Source organism: Megalops cyprinoides, chromosome 3 (genome assembly GCF_013368585.1).
Source record: "Megalops cyprinoides isolate fMegCyp1 chromosome 3, fMegCyp1.pri, whole genome shotgun sequence".
NCBI classification, from domain to species: domain Eukaryota; kingdom Metazoa; phylum Chordata; class Actinopteri; order Elopiformes; family Megalopidae; genus Megalops; species Megalops cyprinoides.
In genome coordinates, this window is record NC_050585.1 from 40,086,180 (window position 1) to 40,101,840 (window position 15,661).

General features: G+C 45.1%; 1 protein-coding gene across 1 annotated transcript in view; it reads right to left on the bottom strand.

The window, feature by feature from the left end:
• LOC118774527 (A disintegrin and metalloproteinase with thrombospondin motifs 2-like) overlaps positions 1–15,661 on the bottom strand; it is an 85,332-nt gene continuing 69,671 nt past the window's right edge. Inside the window, exons 14-23 of the mRNA XM_036523874.1 lie at positions 11,817–11,950; positions 10,971–11,094; positions 9,437–9,517; positions 8,368–8,531; positions 7,439–7,598; positions 6,287–6,419; positions 5,306–5,513; positions 4,799–4,928; positions 4,304–4,402; positions 1–938 (exon numbers count right to left, since the gene is read on the bottom strand). Coding sequence (XP_036379767.1) covers positions 1–938; positions 4,304–4,402; positions 4,799–4,928; positions 5,306–5,513; positions 6,287–6,419; positions 7,439–7,598; positions 8,368–8,531; positions 9,437–9,517; positions 10,971–11,094; positions 11,817–11,950 — 2,171 coding nt within the window. The remainder of the gene's footprint in view (positions 939–4,303; positions 4,403–4,798; positions 4,929–5,305; positions 5,514–6,286; positions 6,420–7,438; positions 7,599–8,367; positions 8,532–9,436; positions 9,518–10,970; positions 11,095–11,816; positions 11,951–15,661) is intronic.

The following is a 15,661-nucleotide window of genomic DNA, read 5'->3' on the forward strand; positions in this document are numbered from 1 at the left end:
TCAAAGGCTCCTTTTTGTTTTCACCCTTCTGAGGAGCAGGTTCTGCCTCCGTTTTTCGGCCAGCAGCTCCTGAATTCGTTTGTTGCGTGTTCTCTCCAGCGGGTGCTTCTTTCGGGGAGTAAAGTGATTCTGCGAGATCTTGTTTTCGGTCCTGGTGATCACATATGGAACGTCCAGCGAGTTCTTTTCTCTGGACCCCTCCTTCCTCTTGGGTGAGCCAGAGGTGGTGGTGGTCTGTGTCACAACCTTTTTCTGGCTTGTGACTGTGGAAATTCTAGGTCTCTTGTCCTTAGTGGTTTGGGCTCTGGCTGGTCTAGGGGTTCTTGGAGTCATGTGCTCAACCTCAGCCCAAGTGGAGGTGGAGGAGGTGGGGACTATGTTGTTACTACGGCCAATGGTGGTTCTGGGCATTGTGACATCATTGTTGATGAACGCAGGGCTGGGCGTGATGTCAGCAGTAATTTTGGAGCTAGGAACTGTTGTGTCTTCTGTGGTAATGAAGATGCTGGGAACTGTAGTTTCAGCTGAAGTGGTTGTAGGACTGAGAGTTGTGATGCCACTGGTAAATGAGGGGTATTTCCTGGTTGTCTGGGTGGGAACTGTGGAATAATTCATGCTTGCATGACTATGATCAGTGGTATACTTTGTTGTATGGACTGGATCTGTGGTGTAACTCCTGTTTGTTTGACTAGGATCAGTTGTATACTTCCTCGATGTATGGGCTGGATCTGTGGTGTAACTCCTGCTTGTGTGACTGGGATCAGTGGTATCCTTCCTCGCTGCAGGGGTCGGAGCTGTGGTGTGATTCCCAGGGCCAGCAGTGTAGTTGCCCTCCTTGCAGGACTTGCAGCACATCTGCCTGTAGCTGGGCAGGGAGCAGTACTTGCTGAGCACCTCCATGCGGCAGAAGAGGGACTTGTCCCCCTGACAGCGCTGGCCTGCAAGATAAAAAAAAGCAGACGGCTGAGTTCCGAGGGGAGGGCGGGGCAGCAGAAGGCCACACAGGAGTGCAAGGCTGTGGAGGACAGCAGGAACAGCAGACAGGTGAAGGAGGAATAAGAAGGAATAGGGGAGTTTCAGTGAAAGAGTGTCCCTTGTCAGGTGAGAGCAGGGCTGCCTGCTGTGCTGGAGTGGTCGTGTCACGGGGGACGAGATCTAGGCTCTTTTCACTGGTGAGTTTTGTGTTCCTATTTCACAGGGCATGTAAACAGAGAGAGACATTCAGCTCCTTGAACAAACCGAAGAATTTTGATGTTTTGGCAAAGACGCTTTCGGTCAGCCTTAACCACTGCTGCACGAGCTGGAACTGGAGAAGTTGGGCACATAATTTCAGTAAAATAGGCATACACATTTTTAACTGAATACATTCTAATGAATTATTCATTTGCTTAGTGGACACCCATGTCCAGGGCAATCTGCACATTACGCAAGTATAGCTGGATACTTACTGAATTGACTCACATCAAGTACCCTACCAAGGGCACAAAGACGGAGTGACATAAGAGAGTTGACCCAGCAACCTCCTGGTTTCAAGCCCAGTTCCCTTGCCACTATTTTCTACTGTAATCCTCCAAACCTGCCAAAGATTCTGATTGATGTTTTTCTCCAACCAGGTAACTTGAATACAGGCGGTTGTCTTTCTCCACTCCTTTATGCTCTATAGATCAATTCACTGTGTCTGTCTGTTCAACAGAAAGGAAACAACATTTTGAGAGCATGTAATTATTGTGTGAACTTCACTTTTGGTTTTTGGCTATAGATTCTCTGTCCTTGAATTTATTCAAAATTTTACCTGCAAATGGCTAGCAGTTGCTTTAATTCTAACATAAACATACAAGACAAAAGTCAGACAGGCCAGTTTGATTTTCCTTGTTTTTATTTGTTCAACTTTTTAGTAGGTAATGACAGAACCCAAAGCAATAGGATGTAATTGTACTGTGGTAGATATTTACCTTTTCTTTTTTCTCGTGAGGAAAAAATAAACTCTGAAAAAGAGTAGAGTTCACAGCCACTTTGGTTAAGTACTTCATTACTTCAAATATGAATCAGGTAATCAAACTATCAATAAACAATAAATAATTGAATAGATTATCAAATAAATAAAATAATTCCATGTTGATGTAAAAAGTAGAATGGCACGTGAATTATCATATTAAACAAAATTGTTCTTTTTCACAATTACAAAATATTAATAAAGGTTCCCTGATAAATCAAAGTGCATGTAATATAGACATTAATCATATGAGCCCATTCAAACAATGTCTTCCCAACACTGCCCAGCCCTACGAAGAAGGCCAGAGACAAAAAACTGACCCATGGTATATAACCACACTGATAACACTGGAGTCTACAGTCCACTTATAAACATTTTGTAAAGCACTAAAAACTGCATTAAAACCACTTAATACTTTTCTTAGATTCAATTCAATCTTAATATATGTTAGTAAATGTGTTATTAAGGAGGAATTTGGGTTGGGTTGGGTTTCCTGAATTAGATAATTCCATAGGATATTGTGCACTGTTCAGAAGGACATATACATAAAATATAACTGCATATTATAACCCTGTGTGGAATTTTCTCATTCCTGTGACCCTAACCACCCCCTTAAAAACAAATTTACTAACACTTATTAATGCTCTACTAAATATCAACAGCACATCTGTTAAGGATTTATAAAGCAGTCATTAATGCCTTATTGGGAAATTATAATTGTACTGTATACTGGTGCTACCTTTACTTTCAAAGCTGTTGTTTAAAAAGTAAACAGGTAACAGTCATGAGCATTAGTAAATACAGTCAACACCAACACTATTTACAGTTCTGCAGCACACTACATGGATTGGCCCACAGGCATTTTTCCCAAATCCTGCATAAATATTTAGGCTATAGCTCGCTACATTGTGACAACAGTGACACACAACCATGGTGAAATGACATGTCTGTAGATTTGAGAAAAGCCTTGTGGCGTATCCTTCCACCCCCGTGAAGCATCCTACAGTCAGATTCAGCCCTATATCTTCACTGTTTTCATGTTTACAATTTAAAGCTGCTTATTTTACAAATCCTGCTATGAATGCCGTCATTTCCCCCAGACACACGCAGCACTACATTCAGTCAAAGTAAGGCAGTTCTCCTCGCCTAATGTTCATGACACAATGGAACTTTTTCAGATTAGGTTAAATGAGGTATTCTGCAGCTCTTTCTGTCCACCAGGGACACACACACACATACACACTTGCACACGTACATGGAGACAGGCAGATGCAGACACACGCGTGTTTATGCACAACGGCACACACACATACACACACACACACACACACACACACATACACACACACCACACAGATGTAAACTGTGAAGCATACTGAAATTATTCTAACATACGGGATTTGTTTACAGTATGTGTATGATATAAAAAAAAAACATGATCCATTGCCAGGGCAAAAACACATATTGATCAGACAACAAGAAGAATTCCCTTTCCTAAAACATCTAAGCAGCTAACCCACTGGTTCAAAAATCCATTCATAATATACACCCACCCTCTTCCCAAACACTTAATCCAAAACAAACTAAACATAACAGTCAAGGAGCAAAGTCATCAACAGCAGCCAAAGGGATTATGCAAATAAGATTCAACTTGTGTGAAACTGTATGATCGTTATCAATACAGACGTGAAGAACTGCACTGCGTTAACGAGGGGCAGGTTCGTTGCTGTTGCTGTTGTCATTTTTGTTGTGGTATTTCCTGCTGTTATATTTTGTGTTTCATTTCTTTCTATCCAAAAATGAACCAGGATGTGAAATCAGCACTCAGTTCATGTCCTCAGTAAAACAAGCCCACGTTCGCAGTAAAGCTTTCATTTTATTTGTCTGTTTCATTTTGTCTTCTTTCTTATTTTCAGTACCTGCTGCTCCAACGGCACAGAGAATATGCCTTTTTAAAGAGCTTAACCAATCACAAGAGAGAGTCCGCATCCACTGCCCAATCACAAGGCTAACCCTCGTCGCCGATCTCTCCAGTTTCAAAACCACCAATCAGGCGCAGGTGTTTTTTTTTAATTTTGTCTGGCAAAGAGAAGAGGCCAGCTTTACAACAAGGAACTCCACAGGGAGAGTAGGAAAGAGAGAAACAGAAATGGCACGGAGGCTGTCACCTCCCACAGCAAGGGATCCAGAAGAGACCCCCGAAAGGAGGTCAGGGGAATTTTCCCCGCAGGGACAGGAACAGAGAGACAGGCAGGGACCAGATCAGAGAGGGCGAGCTGCAGAGACCAAAGCCAGAGTTATAAAGCGGGCGTTTACTTGAAGAGATTTTCTGGAAGGGAAATTCTGGGTCTGGTCGGGACAGCCAGTGAATCAGGAAGTTCCCTTTGCTGTTGTGGTCAGGAGAGCCCTCTGGAAAGCAGACACAGAGAGAAAAATCAGATGGACCTCATTCCCTGTGGAATAACTAACAATTTCGGTCTTTCCTCTGCATGGAGTCAACAGTCCTGTCCTTCATGGGCTATTTCAGTCATGTCACCTACAGTAATCTCTGTCCCCTCCCCCAATATTCCACAAACCCACAGTTCGACCTTCTAGTACTTAATCCAGGCCCTTTCCCCACACGCTTGCCATACTTCATGAGCGAGTGAATAATGAATTCATGAATACAGATTAAATATTATATATGACTATTAAGCAGGACACAGAGCAGGACAGGGGATGAAACAGTGAGAGTCTGTAGTATCGTATGATTAGCAGTGAATGTGAGCGTGGGTGAGTTTCGTTTCATTTCACAGGATCACTCACTCGTGCAGGGCAGCAGCAAGCAGGGCCGGACGGTCTCCGGCTTGGTTTCAGTGCACAGTCCAATGCTGTTGTCCCGTGTGTGGCACAGAACCTGACGCTCCTGAGTGCCATTGCCACAGGTCACCGAACACTGCAGTGCACAGAGATACACACTGTGGGGACTATACACACACACACGCACACAAACACACACACACACACTACAAGGACTATACACAATCACAAGCACACATACACACACACTGTCGCACACACAGACACACACACTATGAGGACTATACACACTCACACACACATAGGCACACATACACACACACACACACACACACACCCTTGCATATATACGCACAAAGACTGTGAATATATACTGCAAAAACCAACACATAAAGCACATGCACATCCTGCTATGCTGTGCTATGCTACATGTACTGCTATACTCCGTATGCACACACATATGCACACACAAGCAGCCAGAAAAAGCCCATTCCCTCCCTCCCACACACTCACCTCGGACCAGGGCCCCACCCTCCACTGGGCGGGGCAGGGGTGTCGGTTGCAGGGCCTGCGGGCCTCTGGCCGGTCGTCGTTGCAGTACTTGCTGTGGACAGAGCGGTTGGTGCCGTCGTGCAGAGGCTGAATGCACAGGACCGAGCGCAGCTGCATGCCTGTCTTCCCGCATGACTTACTGCATGGCTCCCACTCCCCTGTCACCCAGCTGCCAACCGCATACACAAAGAGGACATGCTACCCACTCACATACTGTATATACAGAGAATACTGCACATATAAACACATACACCCAGAGAGAATATCGCACACACACACACACACACACACACATACACACACACACACATACACACAGAGAATATGGTACACACACCAATACACACAGAGAATACTGCACATATAAACACATACACCCAGAGAGAATATCGCACACACACACACACACACACACACATACACACACACACACATACACACAGAGAATATGGTACACACACCAATACACACAGAGAATACTGCACATATAAACACATACACACAGAGAGAATATAGCACACACACACACACACACACACACACACACACACACACACACACACACACACACATACACACAGAGAATATGGTATGCACACCAATACACACAGAGAATACTGCACATATAAACACATACACACAGAGAGAATATGGCACACACACACCAATACACACAGAGAATATGGTACACGCATATACAGTACACACAGAGAATATGGTACACGCATATACAGTACACACAGAGAATATGGTATAGACACATATACAGGGGGGAATATGGCACAAACACATACAAACACCCACAGAATATGGTACACACACACACACATATACACAGAGTAAACACTGTACACACACATATACACACAGAGAATATGGTACACACACACACATATACAGAGTGAGACTACTGTACACACACACATGCGCACGCATACATACACAGGCTGGGAGCACTCCTTCTGGTTGCAGTCTCTGCTGATGGCTTTGGGCTTGCTGATGTTCTGGCAGTAGGTGCGATGGACCATCTTCCCATCCGCCTTGCGCCTGCAGCCGTACCGCGTGTACTGCTTACCTTCCCAGAGCCAAAGCACACAGAGACAGCGGAGGCGTTAACGTAGGGGCTAACACAAGACCTGCGCACTTCCACGCCTTTCCAGAGCAAGAGAACACAGAGAGGCAGCAGCGGCATTAACACGGGGGCTAACACAAAACCTGCACACATCCATGTGCTCACCAAGCCAAAGCACACACAACCAGCAGAGGCCTTAACACAGCAGCTACCACAGTGAAGCACAACACCTACACACATCTATGCCTTCCCAGAGCCAGAGCACACAGAGACAGCGGAGGACTTAACACAGGGCCTAATGCGGCCTGGCCTCCAGTTACAGCCTAACACAAGACACGTGCACATCCATGCATCCCTAGGTACTAGGAACCAGAGATGCCTTGATGAAAGAGAAGCTGGTGAAACACAATGTTTCAGCATATAGCTATGGTCTCCATCATCCCATCTTACACATGGTAGAGCATCCTGACTGTTTGACACTTTTGTCAGAAAGGGACTTCTTTGCAAGGCTACTATAAAGTAACACACTGCCCAATAAAAAAGCAGATGGTCAGTCTATAAGCCCTGTAATTTTCATCTAACCATCCTCGCACAGGCCAGCAAGGCCTGCCTTAACATTACATTATTTATTGCCTTGTCAGAGGCCATTGTGTAGCACTGCATACCCTACATTTTTACATGTTACAGCTGGATATTTATTGAAGCAACTTCTTGTGGAAGGGTACAACAGCATTCTCCTATGTGGAAATCAAGCCTGCAACCTAAAACAAGCCTGTTTCCCAATCTGCCAAGGCACTCCACCCCCACCTCTATACCTGTCCACCTCCTGTAAATAGGCTATTACCCTTATTTAACAGCATGTATCCACTTCTTTCTAGACCATGTTACCCCTCTAGCACTGTGCATATCTATTTCCTGTGAGAAAGGCATAAACCTCATTTTTTTTTGCTCGCATTCACTTTCTGTCACAGGGTCATTACCCCCTCACAGTACGAATGTACTTCCTGTAGGTGGGACATTACCTCCCCCACAGGGTTTGGTACAGTGAGACCACTTCTTCAGCGCCCACTCAAAATACGAGGAGTCCTCCTGCAAGGCATTGCTCTCTATGGAGGACTGCAGCTCCTCATCAATCAGGTACTTGTAGGACAGAGTGACCTTGGAGTCTCCATGAGACTGGATCTGTGGGAGGAAAGGTCACACACAGCTTTAAACATACGTCCAACAGTCTTCCAAACATACTTCTAAGATCCCTGCATTTCTGGGCACTAGTTTCTGATTGGCTGTCCTCATGATCCCAATTCCTAGCACTTAAGGGGTACCTAGGGCTGTAAATGATAGTTTGCCTTACGATTTGCACTTAAAATAAATATCTAAATGGAGTATGAAATAAGTTGTCTGGTAAAAGCTTTTTTTTAAATGAACCCCAGGGAAAGTGTTCAGTTGGAAAGAGAAAATTATTCTTGCCAACAGGGCGAATTTGTAGGTGTGATATATAAAAGGAGAAAAAACTGCATGCAAATCTTCACACATGGCAGACTTGTCTAAAGTCATTTTTTTCTCACAGAATTCGCATCCCTAAGCTTAACTAGGAGTCAGGGAGAAATATTTCAAATGTGTAAAGTTTCATGCAATCCCCAAAGGGCGAAAGTACAATGAAGCATGTTGACTCTAGGTATTAAATCCTGTGCTGGGTCAGGCAAACTGAAAGGTCAGTTCTACTCTCAATTCACAAGAGGTCTTATTAATTTTGTAAAACTCATTACTTAACCTAAGCCAAACTGAATTATTAGGCTGCATATTAGGCTATTCCTTCACCTAAGCCTGAATTATTGAGTTAAGTAGAGGGGCATGACCCCCCTGGAAAAATGACATTTGGACTGCTGACCTGAGCTGCCCCGAGCTGACCTCAGCTGACCTGAGCAGACTCAAATTGACCTGTTGCCCTCACCATGACCAGCACGCCATATTTCAGTGGGCCGCTGGTCTGGACCGTCTCCTTGTCGTCATCATTCTGGTACTCCCACACCACGCCCTTCTCGATGACCGTCCTGGATTCGGGGAACTCGTTCTCATCATTCAGGAAGAAATGTCCCGTGGCTTGGTTCTTCAGTGCTGGGGGGGGCGAGGGGGGGGGGGGGGGGCAGCAGCAACAGAGCAGCTTGCTCAGAATAATCTCAGCTCAGCATTTCTGGAGTTGCCACGCTGACCGAGGCCAAAGATAGCAGTTGGAGGTTACAGATAGCCAGGCCAGACTAATCGATTCCCTAACATTTGGATGAAGTATTTTTTCTGGGTGGATGTAAATTAAGACCCTGATGGAGTCATTCCCGGCCTCTCACCAGGGCAGTGGAGGCACAGCCAGAGAACTGGAGCTTTGCACACTCAGAAATTCACACAGAGCAAAACTCAGACTAAAGCTGTAACTTATAATCACCAGCTGCGCACATATGAATCAAAGAATTAGTTTCAGAGCTTCATTCCCTGCATATTAAGCAAAGCTACAAGGAGGAGAAAGGGAACTTCCTTTATACCTGTTTTTGTGATAAAGAAGATTTATAGTATTTGTAGGAATCACAAATACCACCAATTCCTTTTGTCTCTAATGGGGCAGTGCAATACTGTCATTGTGCATGAAATAATTTTAATTATTACAAAGAAATTTAGTTACATTAGATCATTATTGCAAAAACAAAGAGATCTGAGATTCTATCTTTAGATCATCAGACTTTTCTTTGTTAAAAGCTAAAATAATTTCAAGCAAAGGTGGAGTTGCCACATTAGATTGAGGTAAAATGGATCGCTTCTTGAAGGGTGATTCTTATGTTATGGGGAATGCTTGCTGATCATCTACAGCAATTCAGAACAGGTTCTTTTACATTACTGAATAAAGGGTAGGGTTCCCTGCTTCCCCTATTACACACTCACAAGTTGCATTGATTAAGAGAAACAGTTTTTAAAATCAGATTTAAACTCAGATTAAATGCAGATTTAAATCCAGAATCCCCTGTTCGGCCTACCGAGTATATGCTCTGTCCCTTTAAACTCTTGGATGACTAGATGCCTTGCTCCTCTTGGAATTTCCAATATCTTGAGGAAACCTGGAACAGCAAAGCAGATGAGATCTAAGCACACAGATAACACTTTTTTTGGTTTGTTTTTACACTTTGATACACAAAGTACATTCATGCTTTGAGCGCCAACTCACACATGCCTCTTTCATCCAAAACTTTCATCTCCTCTGCTTAAATCAATAGTTTGGATTGCAGAGTGGCTTTCTTTGGCTGTGCAAGAAAGCAGTAACAATAAAGCGCTTAAAAGTTCTGGATCAAGCGAGGCCTGCGCTTCATTACTGAAGTTCGTTACTGGCCTTGCAAAGCGAGCGTGGCTGCCAGAAAACCCAAATCAAAAATGAATTATCTGTCATTAAACGTATTTACCCCAATAGAAGCCAGGAAATCAAAATGTCTCTGACCTCGTTTAACCACCACTACATAGTGAGTGAAATCTGTTCAACATCATTGAATAATGTGCGTTTCTTTTTTTTTTTTTTTGTTCTTCAGAAATGTAGTTGGTAGCAACTACAGCACTTTGATCCAGCTTTTCAGTGTTAGTATAGCCAGTACCCTACAGCTTGATTGCTTGTCATTACTTAGCAAAAGGCGTTGGCCCTGCTCAGTTCTGAGGACAGCCGATTGTGAAAAAGCACAAAACACAATAAGCTGCTGATCACTTGCTTTTGCTCCAAAACGTTTGGACAGTACAAGTATCTCATCATTACATTCTCAGTGGGACAGGTTGGGATTTGACATTCCCTTTTCCTCCTGTTTTCACTTAAATCATATTTAGCCTGTTTCACAATGAGGTCATAGCGTGTGAGGTCATTTAAAGGGTTTGGACCACTTCCTTGTATTGAAAACTTTTTGAAACTTTTTTGGAAACACTGCTTGCTCCATTTCTGTTACTCATACTGAACACCTGGGGGCGCTCTCCAGCTGTAAAATAAACCAGGACTAAAATGAACTGAAATTAGTCTGAGCCATATCATCATATAGCACATTAATTCATTTGCATTTTCAAATTATATAAATGCCTCTATTCAAGAGGAATGATCTGTTAAAAACATTACGATCTCCTCAATGTTTGCTTTCTGTTGTGATCAAGTTTTCTGTTAATAAAAATGTTTAGGATATTCCATAATCCTGAAATCACTGCCTCTTCCCTGCTGACAGCAAGGATATGTGCAGTGTGTCTGTCTGTGTGGGGCGGGGGTAGGAGTGCTGGAGGGGTGCGGGGAGAGGGTACAGGTGCTGTTGCAGTGGGTTGGGGGGGGCGGGTGTGGTAGTGGTGGTGTTGTAGCAGTTCGGGGCTGTTGGGAGGGGGTGAAGGTGATGCTGGAGGGGAGTGGGGGCTGTAGGAAGGGGTAGGGGTGGTGTTGGAGGGGGTAGGAGTATTTGAAGGGGGTAGTAGTGGTGTTGGAGGGGACTGGTGGCTGTGAGGAGTGGATAGGGGTGGCACTGAAAGGGGTAGGAGGAGTATTCGTGGGTTGCATACCTGGTTTTTTGGCGCTGCGGGTGAAGTTGCCTTTGACGATGTTGCAGCTGGAGTTGTCCCCCGCACAGACGCCACACTTGTCCTCCTGCAGCGTGGACCCAATCACACTGTCACAGCCCACTTTCTGCAGGGACAGAGAGGATTCTGGGGGTGAATGGGTGCTTAGACCACCACCCCACTCCTATCTCTACCCCATCAGCTTTCCCCTGCTGGCCTCATAATCAGGAGGTTGTGGGTTCAAATCCTTGAGCAGGTCATGTAACCTGAATTTATTGTGCAAACATCCAGATTTTCAGATGAATATTTAAAATGCAAGCTACTGTATACAAGTCTGGATGTAAGCTATGCAGCTGATAATGTTGGTGGATATTTTATTTGGCAGATGTACTATGCCTGTGGGGAGTTGTTGCATCTGAGGTACTATATCTGTGGGGAGCTGTTACATTGGTGGTAGAGTAAAACACCAAGCAGCTGAAGAGAGTTTTAGCTCTGCACACATTTTAGGTCATCATTCAAAATAAGATTCATTTTCTACTATTACTATTATTATTGTGTGTCTTGGTACACAGATGACATCACTGCTGGCTTCTGACTTGAAAAAAGGCACACAAATGACCCTCACCATACAGAAATATTTATGACTTCATAAGGGGCAATGATGACATCATAAAAAGGGCACAGAATTCATTGGCCATGTGGAGCAGAGCAGTGCAGAGTATGATAATTGTGTCCAATGATATTTCAGGAACACTAATTGGTTTATTGTAGCAGATTTCTGATGTCAGGAGTTCCCGGCAAAGTTGGCGCCTACATCACACAGTCCCGGAGCACAGCCGTGACACTCACCACGCAATCTCCTCGTACGCACACGCTGTAGGGGTCGCTGTAAGAGCAGCGTGTCCCATCATGCACCATCCTCTTCATGTACACCACGTCCTGCGTCTCCTTTGACTGGCAGTACAGGTGACATCTCTCCTTGGCTGGAGAGGGAGAGCGCAGTTAGCATTCAGAAAAAGAAGAGGTAAAAAAGAAAAAAGAAAAAGAAGAATGCACTTCTTGCTTAAATTACTTGCTTAAATTCCTTACTCAGAGCTATAGTAAAATCAATGTGGTCTTGTGGCTACACTGAACAAATGCCGGATTAGGAACCTCTGTGGAAAAAATGGCAGTGTGAAATGTTTTTCTCACAATTCGTGTGAAACTAATTTCCACCTGTGCCCTCCCGTTCTGTTGTCAGAACTTGACTTCAGTTCAGTAAAATGGAACAACCAGCTGTAGTTACATACCATTTAAATGACAAAATATATCTGTACAATCATTGCCATATTATGATAGGATGCAGATAGATTTGAGCATGACTCAAGTGCTCATGGGGCAGTGTAGCATAACGGTAAGGAACATTGCTCGTAACTGAAAGGTCGCTGGTTTGATTCCCTGCTGCGGCACTGCTGCTGTACCCTCGGGCCAGGTACTTAACCCAGAATTTCCCCCAGCTCTATAAATGGATATCTTGTAAAACTATAACCTCTGTATATTGCTCTGGATAAGAGTGTCTGCTAAATTAAGCAATTAACAAAAAAGTCATGAAATGTAACACAAATGAGCTGACTGACAGGTGTCTCAAATGAAAAAAAAAGCTCTTTCCTTAGAGTCCTAGCAGATGACAGTGTTATCATTATGGTTTGCTGTTATCTGCATTGTTTCTCAGTGTGAAAGAGCCAAGCCTTCTATTTTCTCTATCTGAAGCCCGAACACCCCACGGACAGCTTTCCAGTCCCCAGTACATTCTGTGGTCAGAGTTGCCCAGTCCAGGTCCTCAAGGGCTCAGATCCTCTCCAGGTTTTCCAGCTCCTTTCAAATGATTAACATTCTCTAGACAGCTAGGAGCAGTTGGATCGGTTCCATAAAGGCAGCACTCAGCTGAGTAAAGTGCTTAAGTGTGTTTCTAATGTAGGAGAGGAGCAGTGGGACCTATTATTAAAGGGCTAGGTCCCTTCCCCCCCAAACTACCCTCCCCTCAACAGTGCAGTGTGGAGCTCCCCCAGATATGTGTGTGTGTGTTTCATCAGCATCCACCCGAAACACAACTAGTCCAAAGGAACAAGCCAACAGCCTTTTCGCCCCTGAATTCAGAACGTGGACAGGATGGATTGGAAGAAGAGGCAGCCCTTCTGCCGCTCCTATCTGGCCCGTTGAGTAAACCCCGCCCACCGCAGCGGTGTTGGGTCTGGGGGGGGGGGGGGGCGCACCCCTGCCTCATACTCGCCATTCCAAAAGAGGAGAGGACGGTGGTTTGGAAGAGCGACAGGGTCAGGCTGGAGCATCCGTTTCGCAGGGTTTGAAGTTCACAGAACGTAATAAGACCTGGAGTCCGGGAGGAGTGGAACACTGGATATGCCATCTCCAGGTAATTATATTTCCACTCGTTCTCCATAAAAAGAGAGAAAAAAAGTTGCCTTTGGTTCCAAGCAAGTACTGGGGGAGAAGGGAGGGAGGTCTCTTATTCATCGCTGAAACCTTCTGCTTGTAAAATCAGACCGAGCCCTTCCAATCTGAAAAACCATTAGCAGAGCTCTTAAGATTTACACTATACAAGACTAACACAGGGCAGAGACACAGATGAGCTGAGGGGAGAGGACATGGAGGGGTGTGGCCTTAGCTGCCATCAGGTGAGTGTGAGGTCAATGTATGCGTATCACGGACCTGCCGATTCCTCCTCCACAACATCAGGAGGATTCGCCCGTTCCTAACCACATACGCGACGCAGCTCCTTATCCAGGCCACAGTTCTCCCTCGACTGGACTACTGCAACGCTCTCCTTGCAGGCCTCCCAGCATGCACCACCCACCCTCTCCAGCTCATCCAGAATGCAGCTGCCCGACTGATCTTCAACCTCCCCAAATTCTCCCATGTTACTCCCCTGCTGAAATCCCTCCACTGGCTTCCTGTCGCTGCCAGGATCAGATTCAAGACCATGACCCTCGCCTTCTCTGCAGTCAACAGGACAGCCCCTGCCTACCTCCAAGAACTCATCCAGCCCTACACACCAGCCCGACCCCTACGCTCAGCAGCAACTGGACGCCTTGCTCCCTGCATGGTCAAGGCAGGAGGTGCTCGTTCTGCCAGACATCGACGTTTCGCCTACATCGCTCCCCAGTGGTGGAACGAACTCCCGGTCTCGCTACGGACAGCTCCTTCACCCCAGTCCTTCAGACGGGGCCTGAAGACGCACCTCTTCAGACTCTACCTGGACTGACCCAGCACACAATTGCTGCCCCCCCCCCGCCCATCAGTGCTGTCATAAATTGCTGTGCTTTTTAAATTGTGCTTTTAAATTTTGTCTCTTGTTGCCGCCTTTACCCTGACGCTCATTGTGCCGCTTGAAGTTGTTGAAGTTTGCCGTTCGAAAGTAAATCGTACTAGTTGCCCTTTAGGCTGTAATTGTAAAAATCTGATAGTACTGCGTCCTCAAACAGACCTTGCTCTCAGCTGAGAACTGTCTCATTGTGGAACTGTACACATCCTGTCCCCGTACTGTCGCTGTACCTACTGTATGCACTTTTGTAAGTCGCTTTGGATAAAAGCGTCTGCTAAATAAATAAATGTAAAATGTAAATGTATGCCAGTCTCCAAACCACTGTGTTCTCACTCGGAGGTATGGTGGTCCACAAGGGACACCTGGCACCAGTGATTTTAAGCACTGGTCCAGCTGTGACCCTTGAGATCCCATTATGACCCAGTTCTGACCAATCTAGACTACATGAAAAGAGTGGGTTAAGCTCTCAAATTAGTTGCTTTGTGAAAGTGTCACCCTCTGAAGAGAAAATGTTACGTGCAATGCATACATTATGATACAACATTAGGAGATCTCACTATTCACAAACAGCATTGGTTGGCTCTCTGCTTACTGTAATATGACAGCAAGTTGGCCCTGTCTGTTATTAATGCAGTCTGTGGAACGCTCTGCGATAGCTCCTACAGCATACTAAGTTAAATCTGATTGATTGATTCCTCCCTCTCCCCTCTCCCGGTCCACTCATCTGAATAAAAGCAGCCGCACAGACCTTAAAATAACAGCTGCCGAGTGTACGCCATAAAACATAATATCCTCCTGTAACTCACTGTAAGCCCCAGGATTACAATAAGTGTGAGAGGATCGCTGTGTGTGTAACTAGCCCGGGCTGAGTCCATTTCAATGGAGTTTCCTCCTGACGATTGTAATCTGAGGTGTTTCATTACATTACAAATAGCTGGTGCACAGTTCAGTGGCTGAGGCAGTAGCTGCTGGCAGCTAGGTGTGTAATAAAACACAGGTTTCCTTGGTTCAGGTAGAATTGGGCCCATCGAATAGAGACAGAGAGCACCGCAAAGGAGTTTCGACTTCAGTTGCTGATAGCTTCAGAGTTTTACAGCAATCCAAAATGAATATTTAAACCTATTTTAAATGCCTCACAGTTCCATCCTCTACACTGTTATGAGGCAGTATAGCATAGTGGTCGGGAGGAGGGCTTGTAACCGAAAGGTTGCTAGTTTGATTCCCTGCTGGGGCGCAGCTGCTGTGGCCTTGGGCAAGGTACCACAATTACCTCAGTGAACATCCAGCTGTATGAATGGATAACATGTAAAAATTGTAGACTGTGTAAGTTGCTCTGGATAAGACTGTCTGCTACATGACAAGAAAGTCATGTAAT